General features: G+C 33.5%; 1 protein-coding gene and 1 long non-coding RNA gene across 14 annotated transcripts in view; one reads left to right on the top strand and one right to left on the bottom strand.

The window, feature by feature from the left end:
- The window catches only part of LOC139357118 (uncharacterized), a 98,319-nt gene extending 85,842 nt beyond the window's left edge, over positions 1 to 12,477 (top strand). Inside the window, exons 2-3 of the long non-coding RNA XR_011609779.1 lie at positions 10,237 to 10,314; positions 11,997 to 12,477. This is a non-coding gene — a long non-coding RNA (uncharacterized lncRNA). The remainder of the gene's footprint in view (positions 1 to 10,236; positions 10,315 to 11,996) is intronic.
- LOC105493237 (polypeptide N-acetylgalactosaminyltransferase 13) overlaps positions 5,234 to 25,388 on the bottom strand; it is a 623,722-nt gene continuing 603,567 nt past the window's right edge. For 6 of the 13 annotated variants that reach the window (XM_071072791.1, XM_071072781.1, XM_071072783.1 and 3 more), the window contains 3 exons: positions 17,417 to 17,551; positions 9,362 to 9,559; positions 5,670 to 5,754 (listed from right to left, as the gene is read on the bottom strand). In XM_071072791.1, the coding sequence (XP_070928892.1) occupies positions 9,374 to 9,559; positions 17,417 to 17,551 (321 nt within the window). In that variant the 3' untranslated portion in view covers positions 5,670 to 5,754; positions 9,362 to 9,373. Of the gene's footprint in view, positions 5,755 to 9,361; positions 9,560 to 17,416; positions 17,552 to 25,388 lie in introns of all 13 variants that reach the window. The other 7 variants (XM_071072792.1, XM_071072786.1, XM_071072785.1 and 4 more) reach the window with 2 other exon arrangements.

The raw sequence follows: 25,388 nt of genomic DNA, 5'->3' as shown, positions 1-25,388 counted from the left end.
TAATCATTCTTTTTCCCCCTTGTGCTATTTTTAGCTGAAATTTCAGTACAACTGGAACCAAGCAGTGGCTTACTTTCATTTTCACACCAATTGAATGCATGATGAAAATCTCATTGTAAAAAAGTGTTATAGCCTTAATCATCTAATTTTCCATTCTCATTCTAACTCTTTAAAAACAGAATATTGAGTGATTTGTTCTCCCCAGCTAAGAAAAACAAAAACAAAATAACTTTATATAACGTAACACAAGTATCGCAGAAGTGGTCTTTATCTTAAAGGATCCTTAAGAAAAGAGCTGCCCTGAATTCACTAGTATTTCAGAGGGATTTTTCTTTTAAAACACATACAATGAAAAGTGTCTTTAGAATTTATTGACCAATATAAAAGAAACTGGGCTACAAATATACACAAATTATTTAAAACACATTGCTGGTGCTCATTCAACACTGTAAATTCATACACCGCTGATACTTAGTAGCAGTTCGAACATGGTGTAGTCACAACAGATGTGTCCATGTGCTGTACATAAGAGGGGCTGATTTCACCTATTCCATATTTTGACATATTGGGGAAAATGGGCAGAGGTGGAATCCTGAAACACAAACTGCCTTAAGATCTAATTGAATTTTTGCTGCCCAACTGAATTGGAAATTTATTCAAGATTTGCAGCAGATATCAGCTATGCAGGATGACAGCTATGGATGGTGACACATCCATGAAAAATCTGAATTTCGAAAATTCTTCAATTTGTGAAATCAGTACACTTTATAACTTAAGAATGCATACATGTTTTGCCTCCTCTGAGACTAGATTTAGCATCTGTAAGTGAGATGCAAGTAAAATGGTTGTGAGCAGATACAATCATCATTTCTTAAGTGGTAAAACCATGTGTGGGGGAGACAGTATTTTGAGGTTTACTGAACCAATTCAGAATATGTTCCTAACCTCCCACCAAATTTTTTAAAAGGTAAAAACAGTTCTGTTTTAGTGTAGTTATTTTTTCTCTCTCTGTACACTTTTTTCCCTTTTATTTATTAGACTGTTTCTAAGCACCGTGGCAAAATCAAATTTATAGATTGTGTTTACTAGAGTTTACAGAGCTCCACTGGGAAGCCTAGAAATCTCTGCTGATTTCGCTGCAGTCTTTGAAGCTCCATGTCATAGAACCTCCCCAGTCTTCACAGTAATAGATGGTCTAATTCTTTGTGCAAGCTGTGGGCCAAACCTTACTTTTAACGTGAAGATAATTAGAAGGAAAAATGAAAGTGAGTATGTTCCATTAGTTACTACTGAAGAGGCTTTGCTTCCCTGAAACCCAGTTTGCCAAATAATGATTGGATGTTCCTGTAATCATGCTGTTTCTTGGTAGTTTATTTCTGCTGTAGGTCTTAGTGCTTGTATTATTTTAAAGAACTAATTTTATTTAAATAAGTAGTAAGAATTTAAATATTTCTAAAGAATCAATGTACTAGTCAGAAACTTTTTTTTTTTTTTTTTTTTGAGACAGAGTCTTGAGGCTGAAGTGCAGTGGTGTGATCCTGGCTCACTGCAGCCTCTGCCTCCCAGGTTCAAGCAATTCTCCACATCAGCCTCCCGAGTAGTTGGGATTACAGGCGTGTGCCACCACATCCAGCTAATTTTTGTATTTTTAGTAGAGACAGAGTTTCGTCATGTTGGCCAGGCTGGTCTCCAACTTCTGAACTCAAGTGATCCGCCCACCTCAGCCTCCCAAAGTGCTGGGATTACAGGTGTAAGCCACCGTGCCTGGCCCCATAACATGTCTAATGAAGATATTTTTCTCATTATTGTTCCATTTCTGTAATTTTTTGAGTGACAGTATTAGTTTACATGAACAATAAGGGGTCCAAGCAACACAACTTATAGATATATGATCTTTAGAAAAGTTATATTACGTATCTGGGTTTCAGTCTTATTATCTATAAACAGAGAAACTAAGACGACGTCATCTGTAAAGTCCTTTAAAAATCTCCAATTGTGTTTATTCCATTGACTGCACTTAGAAGATAAATTTAGTAATAATTCTTATGAAATCAAGAAAATACATACTTTTTAAGACAATGATATCTCTTTAAAAGTCAAAATCGTATACCTTCAGGTGGCCATTGGACACAAAAAATAAAAATTAAAACTATTTTTAGCTTAATGAAGCAACTTATGTAATATAGCAGCATTTTAATAAAATATCATATTTCATTTCCATAAGGCAGGATATTTTATCCAGAAAATAATATATAGTCCACAGTTTAATGTGAAGAATATTACGAAGAAAATTATAACTTGAAGACAACGTTATTGGAAATCCTGTCTAAATATATTAGCCTTTATTTTAAATTTTAAAATACAAAAAAAGTATGATACAGTAACACTTAGCAACTTTAACACACATTTTTCAGTTCATTAATTCAAGAAATATTTAAAGAATATATATGCCAGAAATACCAAACGAACAAAACTGACAAAGCCCCTGCCTTCATGGGACTTACCTTCTAGGGCATGTGATGGGCATGTTTGGGGCTGGGGAGGGGGAAGTGCAGACAGAAATAAAGAAGCAAACTTTTAGATTGTCAGGTACAGGGGATAGGGAGGGCAGATGGGAGAAGGGTTTGTCTTACTGATAAGATAATATTTGAACTGAGACCACTAAGGGGAGCTCTCTGGGGCAGAAGGAACAAAACACTAAAGCGGGAACTTTCTTGGGAGCCATAGTGGGGTAAGTAAGAGGCAGAATAATAAGAGATAAGAGATGGCGTTAGAAAAAGGTGGAATTGTATCTGTGTGTGTGTGCATGTGTATGTATGTGTGGTGAGTGGTGTGGATGTGTAGAGGGGTAACACTCATGAAGGACCTTGAAGGCCACTGGAGGGAGAAGTCATTGGAAGATTGTGAGCAGGGAAGTGACACAATCAAATTCATGGTTAACAGAATCACTATGGCTGGTGTATTGAGAAAAGATTGTTCAAGACAAGGACTAGGAAATTAGGGAACTAAATAATAAGCATATTGTGATTAAAAAGGTTAGAGGTAGTGACACCTAGTGGATGTGGCGGCAAGTAATTCTTTTCTAGTTACATTTCAAAGGTAGCATCAAGGGAATTTGCTGTTGGATTAGACGAAAGTTGAAACAGAAATAGAGGAGTCAAAAGCAACTTTCAGTTTTTGACCTGAGCATCTGGAAGGTTGAAGTTGCATTAACTGAGATGGAGAAGACCACAGAAGAGATTGGTTTGAAATATGTCAGTCTAGCTCCATAAATAAGGGATCTATAAGACAAGTGCATTATGAATCCAATCATGGTTTTAACTTTTTGTACTGAAGACAATAAACATTTTTGAAAACAAATTATATGTTAGTCATTGCTTTCTAGTGTTGGGTGTTTTATATTTTATGCCACTTTTTGTTAGATACTGTAATGGCATGCGTTCAAGCCATCTGAAGATTCTTGAAAAATTCTTTTCTAGCATGAAACTCATGTAGTTTTAGTTTCTCACCATGACCATAACGAACTTTCACATATTTAAAATGCTGCTAAAATGTTTCAAGTTCAGCTTTGATGGGGTAGCTGTATTTATAAAAATTTGCCATTGACCATTTTCTATGTAACATGCATTTTGACTGACAAATCAATAAGTGGAACATATGGTATACATGAGTCCTTGAGAGTTGAAGCTTTTTCAACTTAAGTAATAATGCTGTGCAGGGTCTTTTTACCTTAGTCAGGAGAAAAGGAAATGAGGGGAGAAGAGGAGTGTAAAAATGAAAGATGGGAATTTTACATGAGGCCTCAATGGACTTGAGAGGCGGCTAATAATTTAAGGCAATGGTTCACTGCCTCTTGTGAGTCATAGCCTTCTTTCCAAGTTTGCTGTAAGCGACATACTCCCACCTCAGAAAAACATGCCCGGATACTCAACATTTTGCTTACAATTTTAGGAAAGTCACGGATTCCCGGAGAGCTCATGGTGAGGGGTGTCTATATTTAAAGAGCAAACCTGAAATGCTCCAGGTTGCAGATTCTTCCCTACAGTTGTACCAATAAAAAGTCAAAAGAGGAAGGAATACCAGTTGCAAAAATCATTTAAGATTTTACTGACAATCAGAAAGTGCCCTCATTTTCATTATAAAGCAGTGTATGTGCAAGTCAGAGACATAGAGAGTTTGTATGCAGTCAGAATGATTAATCCTTTCTATAAGAGCTTTTTAAGTAAAGATGAGGACCACAGAGGTGGAATCTTCTGCTCCAGAAAACACTTCTTCCATTTTTCCTCTCGAATTTCTCTTAGCTGCTGAGTGCATTTATAATGAATAACATACATATATAGGGTAACTCTATGAGCATTTTAAATGCTGTCAAATACAAAAACTTATTAGCAAAATTCTGATTTTTTTTTCCTTTTCATGGCCTCTGTTAATGTATTTTGAGCATAAAGGGTTTTAAGATGAGAAAAGAAAATGTGAATCTAGCCTAATTATAACTATGTTCCTCGGGCCATAATATATGGCAAACAATATATAGCAGTTTAATTACAATAAAAGCTTAATGAATGTGTGTTGAGTTTATTCCCCTGGTGATAAAATTTTTAGATATTGGAGCATAGCACTGAAAGGTATTCTTTAACATAGAAAATGAAAATGACAGTGGTGACCTAACTAAAATCTTTAAGTGCAATAGAGTTAAAAATTAAGTCTAAAATTCTCCCTTTCACCTACAATTCTGTACAGCATCAGTGGCATGCCACTGTCTATAGAGTGAAGAGAAAAGGGATGGTAGAGTTTGTGGAGACCAAGATTTTGGTTAAGAATTGAGTTTCCAACATAAACTCTGGAAGCAAGATTGTTTAGCTTCAGCCTGTGTTAGGAATAATTGCAACCCACTTTGAGTTCTCTCACAATGATTGAAGCACTGCGGATTAGACTCGTCTTGTTCCCCTCAATGCTTCACGGATTTCTTTTTTTTATGTCCTTTAAATTGAATTTAAAAATTTTCCTTCTCTTTTTTGGATTCACATTGGTTTAAATGTGATGCTTCTGTAAAGGCTCTATGAATTCAATATCCAATGTAATGTTTTTCTTTGTCCAAAACTTGGAATATTTTGTAGGATGAATTCACCATTCAGAAATAATTTAATATGTGGCCCTGTTGTAGACATAGAATTCAAACATGTTTCCATGAAGGATCGGTAAAATGGGTGAGTTTATAAAGCAACTGATAATATTTCATAATGAAGATGATTTTATAAGGCATTTACATTATCTCTTTCAATCACCATGACAACCAAAAATAAAATAACCTCCAATTAACCCTATGACATGAGTGCAATAAAGATTTTTCTTAAAGCAAACAGTTTGTTTTACAAGTTGTTCTGTTGTTTAATAATAATTTGCTATTATTTATATTTTTATGTGCTTTTATCAGATACAAATTTTAGTAGGGAAATAAGCAAACATTTCTAGAAACGATTTAGAAACAATTGTGTTTTAGAATACTAAAAGGATTTTTAAAACTTTCAATTCAGCAAAGTCAATATTTTCCCCCAATTGAAATAATGGAAAAACAAAAGCGTAGACACTTTCATGACTTGGAGGACATGGTCTTCATGTGCCCAAGGTCATGTTCCTTAGCAGCCACTGTTGGGATCTGCTTCCACTACAGTCCTGCATTGTAGGCACCATTTTGTCTTCTTCAGAAGGTTCATCGAGACATTGGTTACTGTTAACATGTCGCAACGTGAGTCTCTGTAAAAGATAACCAATAATCAGTGCAGCTTATTTCATCTTTAGCTTCACTAGCACATCAGATGAAATCTGTTCTCTAAAAAACCCTTTATGATTTTTTTAGTATAATACACTGTGATAGGTTTGTAAAAGGAACTGTGCACAGGTGTCCCTGGATTAATTATTATACAACTTTGACTGTTATGAAGTCATCATTGTCTAATATACCTTTATTTGCAGATGGTTAAAGAAACTGGCTGACATTTATCAAGCGTTGCCAAGAATTCAGGCTCCTTTGCAAAAAGCCCATTTGTGAGCTCTGAGTTCAGTTGAGGACTGCAAATATTAACAAGCTTTTGTAAAAGCTTAGTTTTCTTAGGCATGTGTTATTCAGTAACCATTTGGTAAACATGCAAATAGATGGCACAGCTGTGACCCAAATGAACAAAACTGCTAGAGATGTTCCCATTTCAAAATACTAAACAAGCTATAGTATCTGTGACTGTAAGACATTCATTGTAGAAAGTGATTATCAGAGCAAAAATTAATCTGTCTTACTTGATAAAATCTTTACAATAGTTTGGTCTGTATTTTTAAGAATCTTAAAAATATAACAAATAAAAACAGGGGCATGATGATCATATATTTTTAAACATTATATTTATATTTTGGTTTATTCATAAATTCCAATAATTATATGTTAACCAGTCATTATATATCTTCTCTTTGGCATCTTTACGTACATTGGAAATCACATTTTTGGACTTTTCAGATATACATTTTAAATCAACATGATTTATACATACTAATTATATATATTTCTGCTATTTCATGGGCAATACCTAGGACCATATTATATGGAAACCTCTCCAACCAGAAGCGAAGTATTTGAATGTATGAGAGATAATTTGCAAATATATCTTGAAAATAGCACTCTACTTTTTTTTTTTTTTTGCAAATTACCAAAATTAAAGGTAAACAAAATGTTTTTTTTTTTTTTTGCCTCTTGATACTACATTGAAAATGGGATGAAAGTAAACATAAGAGGTGGGCAATAAAAATGGTAGAGAAATAGCAGCCAGACGATTGTAATTTGTTTAGATTAGGACTGAAAACATCGTGGCCTGCACTGTTGTAAGAAACGATGGAAGGGAGAATAGGTTTGTGGTAGAGGAGGCCTAAGAAACAGCAAGCAGGAAATTAAAAGAGCAAGGCAATTAGATGCAAAGGAGATTTCAAGATTGAGACCTTTGTTGTTGCTCTTTCAAAACATGGAATCAAGTTATTTACACTAAAAAACAAAGAAAGGAATAAATGGCCAAAGATAGGCAAGAAGATGGCTGATTTACACTTATGATGCCAGAAATTCAACCAGTAGCCAGCTTGAAAAAATAAAGATACATAACGAAAACAATATATATTTTTTCTAAACAGTTCTAGTTAAAAATCAACAAAATGGCTTAATTTTTGTTACGTATCTGTGGTCCTTTGTGTATATATTCTCTTTCAAAAATATAACTTACCATTGCATACTTCTATTAGATCCCTTTTTTAAAAAAGTACGATTTTTCAAATATCACATATGTTATTGCCCATTAAGCTACCCCAGACAGCACTGCCAGTGTCTTATTGCAGTCGATCACATATCATTGTAGTTGAATGCTTTGATCAATTATCAGTCACCTTAGTTCAAAATATAGCACAGACTTGAGATTTTTCTTTAAGGATCATGTGAATAGATGTTGTCAACTGCACAAATAATAATTTTAAAAACAATAGTTTTTATTATTCTTTCTAAACAATACATGATTTATTTGAAGGAATTCACTAGTAGTGAAAACCCACTGCTGCAGAGACAAAGAAACAACTAAACACTTCTTTATAGTGCAGTGCAGTAGAAAACCAGACCTTTTAGGCTCAGGTAAATTCCTGTCCCTTATTTACTAGCTGTGAACACTCAGGCATGCTTTGAATTATTCTGAGGAATCATGTTCTTTGTCAGAAAATACTTAGAGTTAAACATGCTTACAAATATCCTTTTTCCCTTTTTTTAAAAAAAATTTGACCTTCAGTCAACTAACTGGAATCCCCTGGCAACCTCAAAAGGGTAAAAATGTTAACTACGTTTCTAGCCTACATTGTTTATGGTAAAAATGAACTCTGATTGATAAACTGCATCTGCAACTGATAAATTGCATATATATACTAACAGAAAAGCAAACTGGGCTTTTCTAAGTGCAGACTTCTAATTCTTTATGTTTTATTCGGTTCCTGGAAGCTAGGCCTATGGAGTTGTTACAAGGAGAGATCATCTTCTGTGAGGCCAGTAAGCCAGGATGGTTTTGACATCTGCCTGATGTGGATCTCATCTCCTTGCAACAGACTGTCACCTGTGGAGAAGGCTATAAGAACTGCTAAGGGAACTGCCGCAATTTCTCCTATGGAGAGAAGCACTCTGTGGTCTCTGCTCTGGCACTCTATAGTAGACTTGTGAGAATAAAAAGTTAGTTAAACCTAAACCTCCTCTTTTGGCACTGCATATATCAGGTTTGATTGCTTTGAAAGCAACTAAGATAATACACAAAAATTGCTTTGTATACAAGTTTTCTTTGTGCAAAAGACGTAGACTTTTCCAGCTTTACCAACTCTTACATTTGGAATGTCTTTGACTGGAATATAGTTCTAATTAAAATAGTACCCCATGTGTTGTCCCCTCTCCATAATTTCATTCCCAGCCTTGTTACAAGACTTCTGAGCTCAATTGTTTCCTCCACTAACAATATTTAAGTGGTTCATCTGAACCAGAAAAATGCCCCAATCTTCCTGTGTTCTCATTGTAAGGTAAGGGACAAAGTAAAATCCTTTATTTTTTGGATAATAAACCCCTTAAAACTAAAAGGTAGGACATGTTCTTATTTGCACTCTTTAGAGGAATTCCCTATCAGTTGACCTGAATAATGATTCATTTTATTGCTTACTGAAAAGATAGTCACAAATCATACAAGTGAGAGATAAAAGATACAACTTAAAAAAAGTATTATTTCACTTAGGCAACCATAAAGAAATGCTTAGAAATAATTTTCTTTATAAAGGTATTGAAAAATCACATCTTAGTCTTTAATAATGCGCTTGCTTAGTGTTTTAATTAAAATAATAAGATACTTTAGAAAGGATATGCCATATTTGCATTTAACCAAAGTATCTGAATAAAAAGAAACAAAAATAAATGATTTTGTTGTTTTAGAAACAATCTTTTTTTGACCCTGTTAGTTAATTGATATTTTTCAGATCTGATGATGCAGAACCTGTTGTCATATAAACACGGCTATAGTTCGCCTCAAAGAGAGTTAATATGTCATAATACAGTTCATCAAATATATTTATGCATATATATGTTTAAAATAAAGAAAAAATCAAAAACATACCTACTCATTAAGGATAGACTAAACACAACTTAATATATGCAGTCCCCAAATTAATGAGTAACTAAGAAGTAAAAGACAGAGAGTTAACTCCATGGAGAAAAGGTACATAAAAATTTTTCTTAACCACATTTTAAAGGAGTTTCCAGATTTCAATAACTGAACATAACAAAAATACTAAAATTAATAAAATCTGCAACACAAACCTCCAAAAATCATTAGAGAATGTAATCAGTAGAATTCCCAAAAATATTTCTAAAAATTTCCATTCTTGTATAGTTTCTTAGTAGCCATTTTTGCAAAGTGCTATCATTACAGGTTTCCACTGTAGGATGCTGGGAGCCATCAGCTACTTTGTTCACTGAGAGACAAGACTGGGTGATTATATGAAGAAGAGTGTGGGTCTGTTTGACAAAGAAAATAATGAATAATGACGAAATCAAGTACAAAGACAGTAATAAATCAATCATCCTAGGCAACATGCAATTTCTACTGGATAAAGATGGAAGGCACATGTCACAATAATTGCATCCATGGAGCTGTGAGCCACATTTTTTTAGATGGCTTTAATATCAACCCTATAAGGAAGGCGTAAATGAAGATAAGACTGAGACTATGGAGAAGGGCTTAAGATTAAATGATGAAATATTTTTGGCAAAAGGTTATTTTTAGATATAAAAGATTATATTCTCAGCCTTCATCCTAGTAATACAATGCTTTTTAGTACCAGATGAGTTATTTGCGAGTAGATATTCAAAATAGTTGATTAGTCCAACTATGGCCCTTGGCCTCCTCATTCTTACACTCTAAAATTAAATAATATCAGGGACAAATTTGGAGGATAATTTAGCTTTAAGGCTTTACTTTGAACAGTATGGTACTCAAATTGCTCCCACTTGTGTTTTTACAGGGCTAACCTGGTTGTGTTCCACATGTACATTGCCACCTTCGTTAGATGTCAATTAGAAAGGCAGGTAATGAAGGGAGGAAAAAGAAAAAGATCAACTCTTAATCGAATTCTCCAGTTTCAATTAATTAATTTATCTGTCCGTTTCTTGCTCTCCATCTATTTCCTCTAAAGGAACATAAGCTCCAGGAAAGTCACAGACTATGGCCACCTACATCTTGAAGCTCAGTGCCTGCCCATGGGATACACTAAGTAAGTCTGGTGATTCAAATGCTTAGTACAAGACCAGTGCAGACAATAAATTCTGTTAAAATTAAGCTACTTCTCTCAGTCAGCTTAATGTACACAAATTATTGGATTATTGTTTTCAAGGATTTATCTTCTATAGTAAAATAGTATATAATTTGTAAAGAAAGAAAAAATAACATTTTATTCATAGTATTGTTAACTATGTAGTTGATATTAAAACTGTAACTATAAATAATATTGTTAACTATATAGCTTGATTTTTTTTTAAGAAGACTAGTTTATATTTTTGTTTCTTTTTTTAACCAAACATGAATTTTTCCATCATACTGTTTAAAACTGCTAGGCTAGATCATCCTCTACCCTCAGTGATATTTCTTCTTGAAGTGAACTTTTCTTGGAAAATGCCATTTTAACATCAAAGATATTAGTGTAAATGATGTTAATTTCATTTGTAATATAAAAATTAATTTTTATGACATAAAACAAAACAAAAATGATTTTGCTTACCCTCTGGAAACATAACCCCAGGGCATAAATACAACATAGAATTTTCATTTAAAAACATACCTCCCAAAAGTGTTTATCAAATGAATGGCCATGAAAAAATAGTCAAAGAACTTTAATTCCAGGTACTTATAAAAAGCCATAGCCCAGAAGAAAACTTACAAATCTTGTCCTTCTTGAGACAAAAATTATTTTTCATTTAAAAACACACAAAATTATTTAGTGTCTTCATTTTCTTGAAAACAAAGCATAGTTCATTTATTTCTGAGTATACTGTTTGAAATGATAACAATTATTAATATTGTGTGTATCTTCTAATAATTTTATGAATTTATACAATTGAGGTCATATAATCAAATATTCCTTTATTCATGTTGTGAGCATTTTTTTCTATCATTAAAATAATCTAAAATAATCTAAAAACATACTATTAAGAAACAAACTATTTCTCTGAAATGAATTTGCCAAAATCCATTTAACTTTTTTATTTGCAGGGAATATCTTTCCAATTTGGAGCTATTGCAAATAACAAAAATATATTGTATTTCAGAGATATTTGATCAATATGTTGATGTTCAGAGATATTTGCCATTATTTGTAATACATACAGATATAACTAAGGGTTGATATGTATGTATAATAAATAATGGCAAATATCTCTGAACATCAATGTCTATATCTGTCATTATTTCTTTGGAAATGATTCTTAGAAGTGAAATTGCAAGGTCAAATACATGAACACTTTAACACATATTAGCAAAGTTCTTTAAAATATATCTATAACAGTAATTTGTAATAACAGCAGCAGCAGCTAACACTTCTTGTGCTTGCTATATGTCGGGATACTATATGGGTATCACTGCATCTTCACCAATATTACAAGTTGCTGCTAAAAACATTTCTTGCTGTATTGATAGGATAAACAAGAAATGAATACAATAACACATAAAATGATTTTTATGTATATATGTTTTTTAAAAACTTTTTTTCCATTTTCTTTGGCTATGTTTCTACTATGCTGTTTATTCAAGTCCTTGCACATTTCTATATGTGGTATACTATTTTCCCTTCAAAAAGTACAGTAACTAAGGGTTGATATGCTCTTTATTAGGCATATCAAGCCTTAGTTATATCTGTTTTTGTTGCACATGGCTAATTAGTCTACTTTTGTTTTCTTTTAGAGAAATGGTCTCACTATATTGCCCAGGCTGGCCTCAAACTCCTGGACTCCAGCAATCCTCCCATCTCAGCTTGCCAAGTAGCTGGTACTACAGGCCCATGCCACCGCATCCAGCTATATTAACTCAATTTTGAAGACAATGTGACATCCAGGCTGACATGCAACTTACTGCCAAATATATTTTCCTATAGCATATTTAAAATATTGACTAGAAAATAGGATCTAAACCCTAAGCTAGTATTGAGTTTTGTTTATAATACGGCATTACTTTATTGTTCTCCTCTAGAATGTAAAGCCTTGGTATTTCCTGCGATGTACAATATTTCAATCATAACATAAAAATACATAAGAAAAACATTAATGATTCCTGCCTTTATATATATTTGCTTGTTTGACTAACATAAAATGTGGCATGGAGCATCTAAATTTACCCTTCCAAATATATAATTCCTACTTAAAGCCAACTGGAATCAGGCTAAACAATTTTGGTGACAAAATAAAAGCCATTAATATTGTAAAATTAGGCCATACCTTGGCATTAAAAGTACTAATGTAAAAAATAGATATTTTAATGAACTGACTGCATAGTTAATTTAAGAGCCAATCGCACAGGTCTCAGTTTAAAAGTTGGTATACTAAAAGATTAAAATAAAACCCACTCAATTATGTTATTACATATAATAATATACAAAATAAGTATAAATTTGGACTACTATAGATATTTAATTTAATAGCAAAGATAATAGGATTTCTTCTGTTAAGCATAAAATAACAATTAAAAATTAATATAACAAAGTTATTACTCAAAACATTAATTATGATCTCCAGACAAGGTAATCTATGCATTCAGTCAAATAGAAATATTATAAAATAGGAAGTGTAATCATTTAACACATAGGAACTACAAATGTGACACTAATCTATTGAAATTCCTACTCACTACTTCTAATAAGAAATCACAGCTATGGGTCAATAGGAATATGGAAAGGTGATACCTGTGTAATGCACACAGCCTTCAAAAGGTAAATTAAGCCATTGTTTTTCTTAGGAATGCTACACAGGGGAATGGTTGGGATCCACTTAAAGATCACTTACCTTGAAATTATAATCCCATTTACCTGCTCTCTAATAAAGGTAAATAAAAGATGGTAGTGTAATTCAAGTCTAAATATTAATCTAACACATTTTACCTATGGAAAAGCATTCCTTATATTGTGACTCTGGAAATTATTTGATACAGATGTACATAGAATTCACAACAAGTATTTTCTAAGTCCACTTGCTCAGTCACATGAAAAATAAGAGTTATTTTTAGCATCATATTTTTCTCCCTTTTTTTCTTTGTTGCATAGTGTTTGTTGAACGTAAGTGTTCTGATCTAAAATTAGATTCTCACACTGTATGTAGCTGCCTAGTTATTCAAAAAGAAATGTAATTATATGCATATATCATAGGAAAATATTCTAAATTGATTGGAACACAATTGTAATGTTCAAACAGAATATAAGAACACCTGAATAAAACAGAATGAATGGATGACAACTTTATAAAAATAATTCTTAAAATGTTTCAGTGAGATGAATTTTTTTCTTTTCATTTAATGCTGGCAATAGACATTTCATGGCATAGAAGGGTTTGTGAAATTTATTCAAGCTTCTAGACCACATAGGTATCCTACAATTTTGCTAATGATGCCCAGGATGCCCTCAATTCAAACAGGTTAGGCCATATATAAGATGACAATGAACTAAATTCATGGTTATTTACGAACTATTTAGTTAGGGGTGTGAGAAACTACATTTGAAATCAAAGTTGACCAAAGAAGTGCATTTATTACTAACATGTGCTTAGTTTCATTCAATTACAAGGATAAGCAATTACGAGTATGTATAGCTGAAGCTTGTAAGCAATTAGAGCAAAATGACAAAGTAGTTTTATGACTGCTTATTTAGCTAAATAGACCATATTTATTGTAGAACATCTTTCTCACTATTAAAAAAATGAGAAATTTTATGTCAATAAAATTTGGTATAACAAATAACTGATAGCATTTAGGTATTCCATTTGAAATACTGTATATTAAGCTTATTATATCATAACCATTGAAAGAACCGAATTATTTCTAGTTTTTTGATAACATTGAGAGGCAATGTAGTGTAGTAGAAAAATTGCTGGATTTACTGTAAGAATCTGGCTGTGCAAACTTAAATGAGGCATTTACCCTATGCTTCATTTTACTAATGTGAAAAATAGAATATCTGTCTTATAAGACTATTGTAAGAATTGCACGAGAAAACAGATAAATATGTGATGAACTTTATTCCTTCTCTTTTCCCCCACTCACCTAAGAAGTAAACAAAACCAAAGTAGCTGGATAGATTCCAGGTTTTGACGCTTTATGACACTGTTTCCATTTTTCTCTGGATATTCCAACAATCCTGCTCCTATTTATGACTTTCTTTTCTAAGATTGAAAGGACTATGGGAGATAAGGTGATGGAATATTTCTGCTGTTCACATGGTGAGATTCACAATTATACTGATAGCTAGCTTGCTTGGAATACTTTATTAGGACCTGAATTCTAGATCTGCTGCTAGCGGCGTAATCTTTGTGCTTTAGTTTCCTCCTGATAAAGGCTTAAAGGAGAGAACTTTAAGGTACGTTTCAGTTCTGTAATTCTGTGAACTCCGAAAATTTTTATTCTGCCTTGAACCTGCACCACCTCAGAGATTTTTCAAAGAAAACTTTTGTCCTTGCTAGCAAAAGATAAAGAATTGAGTTAAAGTAGTAAGCAGCACGCATTTTCTTTCCACAGGTTGGAATATGAGAAGAATAGAACCACTGAGCAATTATTCCTCCTTCTCATCTCAACACTTCTTATCCTTTTGCTCCCTTTCCCTCTCTTTGCTCCCCTCTGGAGGCCTTGCCATTTTCCAAATTGTATCCATGCCTTTTCCTAAATTTGTAATATTCTTTAATCAGTGTATAAAAAGACTATGGAAGATACATAGATATTTGACCCTGTCCTTTTCAAATGTAAATGTATATATGAATGATTGGAGATTTTGTTAAAATACAGATTTGGATTCAGTATGTTTAGCATGCGTTCGGATCCTGCATTTCTAACAAGTTCCCAGGTGATGCTACTACTCCTGGAATCACCCTGTGGGTAGCAAGGGGTGGAACCCTTCTGTGACCTAAATGTAAAACTTAAAAGCATAGTAATAAATGTTATATTTCAATTTTGTTAAAAAAAATCCTTTTTAACACCTTCTCAAAAATAAAATCACCTTTCAAAGCTGAAATTTCCAGAAAGGCAATGTATTATTCTTACAATTGCTCTATTCTCATGTCATTTATTAGATTATGATCCATTCATTTTTTAATTTAGCAAAGTGGTGTCATTAGACAATGTAAATATCACTAGTTAATTTTGAAAACATAAACATATATGAGAATTTAATTAAGCTATATAATTCAGATGATCAAATTATTTAAAATAGAAATTTCTCAATATTTATGGCATTTTATAAGCTTTTCTGTGTGTGTGTTCCAAAGTCAAAGTAAACATGACACAAAATGTTATAGTGCTCTGAAATACTACAACAGATAACTACTAGTCATCCAAAAGAGTAAATTTATAGAAATCATTTATTTATCTTAGGTGAAGCTACCTATTTTTTTCACTTTTTACTTAAAATTCCTTAGTATTCAATAGCATTGCTACTAGCTGACAGAAAATGTAAACAAAAATATACACGTAATTGCTAACAGTAGTTATTTGAGAAATGAAAGAATTTGAGTTATGATATTGCTCACTCAAGAGTTATGGAAAAGTTTAAAGATTACAAGTGGTATTCTAAAATTCCACACTGCTTCATTTTATAAAAATGCATATGATCATTCCCCTTTCTTAATAAATATATTCTAGATTTTCTTATCTTTAGCATAAGCTCAGTAGAGTCCCAGGTTCCTGGTAGAAACTAAACAGTAACAACAACAAGAACAAGTTTTATTTAAAAATAAGTATCACTTATAGGATTTCTACTGTATCTGTACATTTTACTGCATTTTTCCTCATAGAAGAGATAGAGTACTGATGAAGGATTTACCTATATGTATTTTGTAAAGGCACTGTTTTCTGTAGGCTTAATATCAAGGATGGCACCAATAAATAATAGTTGAAGAGAAAAAAAGATTGGTGGTCAGACAAGGTGAGTAAGATATAGCGAAGGCAACAGCATCTTAATAGAACACATTGGTACAACATAGGAAGAATTCTCAGTGTTTGTCCTCAATTATGGCTCAGAAGATGATTTTGTGTCCTACGATCCTGGTAACATTGTATAAGTTTTAGACCCCAAATTAACCCTACATAACCAGTTTCAAATCCTATAAGAATTCAGTAAGTTTTTCTAATATTCAACTTAAGAAACTACAGAATCATGCAAATATTAAAATGACATTCAAAAAGGTTTTTAAAGGTCTTGTTAAAATATCAACAATGCCAAAAAACTCTGTAGATTGTTTTTTAAAATGTTATTTTTGTAGAAAATTTTAGGCTTGCATGGAATACTGCATCTGTGAAACCCATTTACCTCTATAGTAGTATTTATCTTCTAAGCAGAATGAACTTTAGTTTTCCTTTTAAATAAATCACCTACCACTTAATAATGTGGGAAATGTAACACAGAAGACCAATTCATTTTGTTAATCATAAAAGAAAACCGAAAGAAATGAAGCTGTTTTCGAGAGTAAGTTTCTTTATGCAAAGGAAAATATTTCTTTTTTATTAGCTCCATCTGATGGTTGATCTGGTTTTTACACACTGCCTGGAGATAAATTTCCAACAGTAATTTTGTTGTTTTCTCTCCCTCTCCTCTGTCAGAAAGGTGTGCTATATTGAGAAGAGGCTACTCAGCTTTTTAGGTGACTAATTAGTTTACTGAATTCTGTGAAATACTTATAATTGTAAACAGTAAAGAAATCTTGTTAATCTTGTCAGATATTGTTCCTTCCAGTTGAGGAACATAAATGTCAGTGATTAGTGGTATAAAATTTAAAATTTGAAAATATGTACATATTGTCAATATTATCCTGTATACACATCTTCATACAAACCTCTCAGATAGGCTTAGCTTACCCCTTGCCTAATTTATGTTTGGCATGTACATGGAGATACAAGTTGTCATACACAAAACTGATTCTATTGTCCTCATTCATATTTTATATTAATGGACCAATTTGGCAAAACCTGTTTATATGATATGCCATCCTAATGTTACCGATATGAACCTGCATGCTTAAAATCTAATTCTGCCAATGTAGATAAAAACCAGCTTAAGATTTAAATATTGAATGTTGAAATATATAACTGAGCTCAAGCATCAAATAATAAGTAAATTAAGGAAAATACTATACCTCAGCATCATATTCCCATAACTGATTTCCTCTCATATGGTGGCATTTTAACATGATTACAGGTCCATTGAGTCTAGAAACATCCAAGCACAAGTCATCGGTTCGAATTTCTTTGTCAGCAGTGTAAGAAAATACCTGAAAATATAAAATTCAGCTAATAAAATAATATGTACATTTTAAAATGTTACAATAGAGCAGATCTATCCATGGAAGCTTTCATATCAGATAAACTTGTATTTTCAAATGATTGCTGGTATGTTATCTTGAGACAGCTAATTCATCTCTTTGAGTCTTTTTTCTCAACTGTAAAATAGGGACAAAGTCATCTGTTTTATGATGTTTTGGTGAGACCTCAGTTTAATAAAATAAACTTTAAAATACCCACTATTTGCTGGCACTGTATTTCTTGCATGATACTTGCACTATAAAGCTCACAATAGGTTAAAGAAAATATAGTTTGCAAACTGCATGGAGCTTAATGAAGGGCAGTCCCTGTTCCTACCATCTTTTGACCAGTTCTCCAATTCTACAATGTCATTTTTTCATATAGAAGTTTAAATCTTTCTTCTGATAACATAAGTACATTGTGTAAATTTTATTAAATATTGTCAGTGAGCTTCTGAAGGTTGTAGAAGTATCTTCTCTAGAGATCTCATTAAAGGTAGGCTCTACACTTATCTCTTTAATATGGTTTGCCTAGGCTTAACTACATCAATTCTTCTGAAAATATCCAAGAAATGTCATGGTGGATTATGGACTCTTTGTTAGATAATTCAATTGAACTATAATAATCTTTATTATTTTGTTCCTGGTGTGAATAATTTATTTACAACATTGATTATTAAAGTTTCATGAGTTTTTTAAATTATTTTTTTATTTTTAGATGAAGTCTTGCTCTGTCATCAGGCTGGAGTGCAGTGGTGCAATTTCGGCTTACTGCAACTCTGCCTCCCGGGTTAAAGCGATTCTCCTGCCTCAGCCTCCTGAGTAGTTGGGATTACAGGCATATGCCACCATGCCAGGCTAATGTTTTGTATTTTAGCAGAGATGGGGTTTCACTATGTTGGCCAGGATGGTCTCAATCTCCTGACCTCATGATCCTCCTGCCTCGGCCTCCCAAAGTGCTGGGATTACAGGTGTGAGCCACCGTGCCCAGCCTCATGAGGGTTATTAAGCACATAATTATAGAATGTGTTTTCTTCTTTTAGCTACGATAAGCATTGTTCAGTATTCTGTGGGTTTTTCTTTCTCCTTGCTATGTCAACAGAAAAGATAACGAGAAAGGTCATGTCAGGGTCTTTTTGTTTCTCAAAGATATCTGATGAAATTGGAGGAAGTCAGCTTTACAAATAATATAAACTCTGGAGCTCCATAAGCTGAACGAGTTAGTCTTGGCAGAGTTGCCTCTGCAGCACTGCTTCTCAGGACTTCTATGAAAATCACAAGAAGCGGTGAGAGCAAGTGGAAAAATCAATGATGGAACACAAATACCCTCTTCTGTCAACCGCTTAAAAGGAAATTATTGGGGACTTGTTCGGTGACTCATGCCTGTAATCCCAACACTTTGGGAGGCTAAGGCAAGAGGATTGCTTGAGGCCAGGAGTTTAAGACCAGCCAGGGAAACATATAGAGATCTCATCTCTACAAACAATAATTAAAAGAAAATTATCCAAGCATGGTGGTACATGCCTGTTGTCCCCACTACTTGGGAGGCTGAAGTGGGAGAGGCTGAGGTTGGCAGATTACTTGAGCCATGATCACACCACTGCATTCAGTCTGGGTGACAGAGCAAGACCCAGTCTCAAAACAACAACAACAGTGGCAACAACAATAACAACAACAACAAAAAAAACCCAGAAAAATTTTCACAAAGGTTATACATTTACTTAATATACAATTTTGAGAAATGTGAAGTACATTTAATTGAATTATGCAAAATATATCACAGACTTCATGTATTCACTTCACAAATATATTTTCTAGCTTCATTACTTTTTCATGCTCATATGTTTTTATGAAGAACATCTGGTCACCTAAGAAGAATAACATAAAAACCCATCAAACAGAAATATTCATATCCTCCCCAAACAGTATTATTTTAAACACAATTACAAACTTATTTAATTACACAAGTGAGAATCTTAAGCTGAGATGATAGGATTATTTCAATACTCAAAGATAGCCTTCTACATTAAAATTGCTTCCTTTTAAAGCAACAAATGCCAGTGTAAAAGGAAACCTCATAACGTCCATTTCAGCCTTAATTTTCTAATGGCTCAGGCCATTTCTATACAGTATATTCTTCTCGAGTCTCTTAAGATAGTTTGGAAACAGTACCTGTTGAAAGTTTTAGAGAGCAGTCTACCACATCCCTCGATCCTCAATTTCTAATTTAGATTCAGTTTGTGGTCATTAGAGCTATCTTAAGTAATTTACATTTAAGAAAGATATATTTGTAGAATAGTTTATGTACTTATAAGTGTATATAAATTATATGTCTGTTAAATTATTTTTTGGCCTTTGTACTTGAAAAAAATTAACGGATGTTAAAATATTTGGCTCACAAGCATTTTTTGTTAAAAACAATCTGTTGATAATGCTTCCTTGTTTTTCTTGGATTAATGTAAAATCAGGATTAATTTGTTTTTGTACCTGAGAAATAATCTCATTTTTATGCTTGTTTCTAGGATGTTTTTTACTCTTTATAATAACAAAAATCAGTGCATGTCAGTATATACATATCATTCTTGAAACCTAATCTGGAAATTATTAGGTTTGAACTCAATTATTTATCATTTATATCTATTAGTTTTTGAACCCATAATTGTCATTATTAAATTTTTTCATATCTACTACTGTAAAAGGTTCATGAAATTCACCTTGGGTATACTGAAAACATTATATGTGAAATACTTTGTAGAGATTCTGGCACACAGACAAAATTCAGTAGCTGATATTTAGAGTTATTATTCCCAGTCTTGGAGTTAATCCCAAATTGAGGATTTCTATCCAACACTACCAAGAAATTTTAGTATAAGGGTCCAGCAATGTTTGCTCTTGACTGTCTGAGCTGAGCCCTTGGCTGCTGTACAAGTCCCGAGGGAGAGTTTATAATACCTGATGACAGATATTTCTGATAATTTAAGCATTGTATTCTGACCCTCTAGATTAACTACTTATGAGTTCCTTTATGACTTTGGGGACAATCTCCAAATCTCATGCTGGATTTTCTAGGAGCAGCTATTCCCTACAGCTGTTGCCTGTTTTTCCGTCTCACTACTCCACAGACACTCTCAGTTGGTATGTGTAAGGCCCAGCCTGTCCTTGCTGTGGTTGAAACCTTTATGCCTATGTGAGTTAAAATATTTCAAACCTGAACACCAATGAAGCACTTTACTTTAAACTATCAGGTATGTTGATAACTACACTATACAAGATTGATTCATTCATTAGTAAAATCTCATTGTACATTCTCTTAAAATAATGGAAACTATTCTTCTTCCTTTTCTGATTATCACTCAAATTGCTTTATCATCGGTTACCAATACTTAGTAAAGCAGAACCGAGTTACATGAACCATAGATTTAGCATATGTTTCCATTTGCTCCAGTGCCAGCCTGACTTTAATGACAATTAATTTGTTCAAAGTCTGATCACTTTAATTAAGCTAAGGTGACTAGAAGCAGGGAAAAACAATCAATCTCTGTGGCTTTCCTTCCATTATAAAAGAGGAAACAGGGAGGAAGTTAACATTAATTGAACACTACCTTTTTTTAAAAATAATGTGTTCTATGCTTCATATATATTAAATAAATTTGCTCTATTCTTTCATTGTGCAATTGCATTTATATTTCTATGAATGTATACCAACTGACAGTATTGCAAAATGTAACAAATAGAGCTCTTTACATGAATCCTATGGATTTAGTAATTTATAGTGCTTTTAAAATTCTGTTTCACACTTAATGTTCATGTTGTCTAATCTGTAAAATTATGAGCTATCTAGTATCACATATATTCTTATGTAATCCTTCAGTCAAGCTAGGTCTGCAAACAACCACTAAAATGGCCATTTTTTAAGTCAACTCTTTTAATCTCAGCTATCTTATAAGATGATGATAATGATACAGGTAATAATGTCTATGCTCCAGTTTATGGATCTTGTTGATTATTATGCCTTTCAAAACTAATTACTCACTGTAATAACTCCGTTTTTATTGTTTACTGTTGTATTAGTTCACTACAACTGCCATAACAAAGTACTATGGACTGGGTGGCCTAAGCAACAGAAATTTATTTCCTGACAGGTTTGGAGGCTGGACGTCCAAGATCACGATCTTAGCAGAGTTGGTTTCTGCTGAGGCCACTCTCTTTGGCTTGTAAGAGGGATCTTCTCCGTGTGTCTTCACACGGTCTTCCTTCTCTGTTTGCATGTGTCCTAATCTCTTTTTATAAAAATACCAGTTACATTGAATTAGGGCACCCTAATGATGCCATTTTAACTTTACCTCTTTAAAGACTCATCTCTAATATGGTTACATTCTAAGGAACTGGGGGTTAAGACTTCAACATATGAATTTCTAGAACACAATTCAGGCCATGTCACCACTAACCCTTTACAATGTATTGGAGTAGATAACATATCTTTCCTTATTCCTAAGTGAAAAATATGGTGTGCATTATTTGTTTATTTTTGGCTAACCTGTTTAGGTCACCTTGGGATTCAATTCTGAAATTAGAATATACTGTTTAGTATTACTAATCAAAACTCTAAATGTAATGCAATATCAAATAATTCCCCCTTCTCCACATTGAGCTTAATTTATGTTGGCAGCCTGCAGAGGCAAAGGCTTTTTCTGTTTTACGTCTTAAGCTTTTTTTTTTCCCCTCACTGTTCTTGCCCACTCCCAAATTCACCCAGTCTGCTAATCAGTTTTTTTTTTTAATTTTTTTATTCTTCCAGAGTGGCAAAGCTATAAGAGAGGTCTTACTTGAACCGTTGTGTATAAGTCCTTCCTGTTCTCTGGCCTGCCAGAGATTTAAAGTTCCCTGTTCTGAGACCATTTGGATTTTCTTAGAGATTCCCATCGCTGAGCACCTCTTAACTGAAGTGCAAAGAAAGAGGACAATGCATATTTTACAAGTGAGCCACTTTTTGTGAAAACTCTGGGAGACAGGCTAACACTAGGCAGTGCAGTCAATTCCCTGTATTCAGTTGTCACAAGCCAGCCTTATCCTGTGTGAGTCAGCTCACAGCCTGCCATATACCAGAAGCATATAGCAAGCTCTCCAACTGGCATCCTACATAATTTGCAGGTCCCAGTGCAAAATGAAAATGCAGAACTTATTTTTATAAAATTATCAAGAATTCCAAGATTGTAGGGCTCTGATTGCATGGGTTGCACACTCAAGAACTTCCCTGCTTTGAATCCTCTTCTTACTGGAAGCTAGAATCCCAGCCCATCTTCTCTAGAGGCAGGGCAACTATTCTCTCCAGGCAAAATCTTACAATCTTCTCCATATTCTGATACCTTCCATTATGGGTTGAACTGTGGCTCCCCAGATGATAGATTGAAGTCCTAACCACCAGTACCGCAAAATGTGTACACTTACGGAGATAGTCCTTATGATGAAGTCATCCTGGAGTAAGATGGGCCCTTAATCTAAAAGGACTGGTGTCCTTATAAGAGAATAGAGACAGAGAAAAGATAGCCATGTGATGATGGAATTAGAGACTGGAATGATGCATCTACAAGCCATGGGACACCAAGGATTATTGGCAAACACTGGAAGCTAGAAGCGGAAAAAGATGATTCTCCCTTAGGTTTCAGAGGGAGTATGGCACTTCTGACAACTTGATTTCAGACTTCTAGCCTCCGGAACTATAAGACAATAAATTTCTATGGTTTTAAGAAACCCAGTTTGCAATAATTTTATACAAAAGCTCCAGCAAACTAACATACATCCTTTTCCTCCTCATGCTGGTTGAAGTGTCTAATGTCACAGAATCAGATTTCTAAAGTGTCTTTTCAAATTTTGCACAGGAAAATCTGATTTTAGATTGCCATTGCGAATTTTGCATAGGGAAGTCTGATTTTACATTTCACATTTATTGTATCTTGGTATCTGGGCTGAAATTTTAACATCCAGTTATACTTTCCACCAGCATAAAATCAACCATTTTCAAAATACTTTTCTATTATAGCTATATCTTCATAAAGGTGTTTTATAATGTGACTAGGTGATTTTCCTGATTTTATGTGTACTTTATTGGGGTCATAATGATTTCTGCCTCTGAATTTATCTTGTAATCAAATGAGTACTATCTATAATGGATGATGCTATATATAAAGCCAATTCAAATCTCAAATTCTTTTAATCTCAATATTTTTCTTTCCATAGATGATGTTTTAGTTCACTCTCACACTGCTATAAGGACATACCCAAAACTGGGTAATTTATGAAGAAAAGAGGTTTAATGGATTCACAGTTCCACATGGCTGGGGAGGCTCACAATTGTGGTGGAAGGTGGAGGAGGAGCAAAGGCACATCTTATAAGGTGGCAGGCAAGACAGCGTGTGCAGGGAAACTGCCCTTTGTAAAACCATCACATCTCGTGAGACTTATTCACTATCATGAGAACAGCATGGGAAAAACCTGCCCCCATGATTCAATTATCTCCCACCAGGTCCCTCCCATGACATGTGGGGATTATGGGAGCTACAATTCAAGATGAGATTTTGGTGGAGACACAGCCAAATCATATCAGATGGTAAGCATTCTTTATTTTTCACCTACATGTATGGTTTGTTCTGGATTTTTCTTTTTAGGGAGAATGTCCAAAGATATTTTAAGATTCTTCAAATACCTAAAACAACATCTAAATAATTTCAAGGACTTCTGTGGGAAGGATCTAAAATATTCTGTTAAATTAATTTAACATAATGAAAGACTAGGTGTCCACATTTTTTTTTTTTTACCAATTGTATTATGTTTAAAATCCTAATGTATATATAGTTACTTCTTTTAAAATACTCTTTTTTCATGACCCTTTAGAAAAACTACAAACAAAAGTTTGCTCAAATCTCTAGCGTGAGCCTGTGCTAATGAAACCTCGTTCCAGCAGTACAAGTTACAAAGCAAGAATGGAAGGCATTGCTGTATTATTGGGACCTGAATCTTGTCTCTTTCTGCAAAGGGCTCAGGAATTAAACACCCTCTACTTGCTCTATCTTGCCACAGGGTTTCTTTCTTTCCTTTTTTTATCCATAGATGAAGGGGGTGTGAGTGTGTATGTATGTACATGCGTATACACAGGCATACTTCAGAGATTCTGTGGGTTCAGTTTCAGATCACTACAATAAAACAAGTATCATATTTAAAGCAAGACACATGTTTTTGTTTCCCTGTGCCTATGAGTTATGTTTACACTATACAGTAGCATATTAAGTGTGCAGTAGTATTGTGTCTCAAAAAACAATGTATATTACTTAATTAAAAATACTTTATTGCTAAAAATGCTAACAATCATCCTAGCCTTCGGTGAGTGGTAATCTTTCTGCTGATGGAGAGTCTTGCCTCAATGCTAATGGCTGCAGGTTGACCAGAGTGGTGACTGATGAAATTTAAGTGGATGTAGTAATTTTAAAAAATAAGACAACAATGAAGTTTATCACATAAATCAACTTTTCCTTTCACTAAAGATTTTTCTGTAGCATGTGATGCTATTTGATAGCATTTTACCCACAGTAGAACTTCTTTTAAAATTTTAATTAATCCTCTCAAAACCTGCTACTGCTTTATCAACTTGAGTTTATGTAATATTCTAAATACTTTGTTGTCATTTCAACAGTGTTCACGGCATCTTCAATAGGAGATTATATCTCAAGAAACCACTTTCCTTGATCATTAATAAGAAGCAATGCTCATTCATTAAAGTTTTAGCATGAGAGTGCAGCAATTCAGTCACATC

Source organism: Macaca nemestrina, chromosome 11 (assembly GCF_043159975.1).
Source record: "Macaca nemestrina isolate mMacNem1 chromosome 11, mMacNem.hap1, whole genome shotgun sequence".
Classification (NCBI taxonomy): domain Eukaryota; kingdom Metazoa; phylum Chordata; class Mammalia; order Primates; family Cercopithecidae; genus Macaca; species Macaca nemestrina.
Note: the sequence above shows the minus strand (reverse complement) of the source record. Positions and strands in the feature narration are given on the sequence as shown.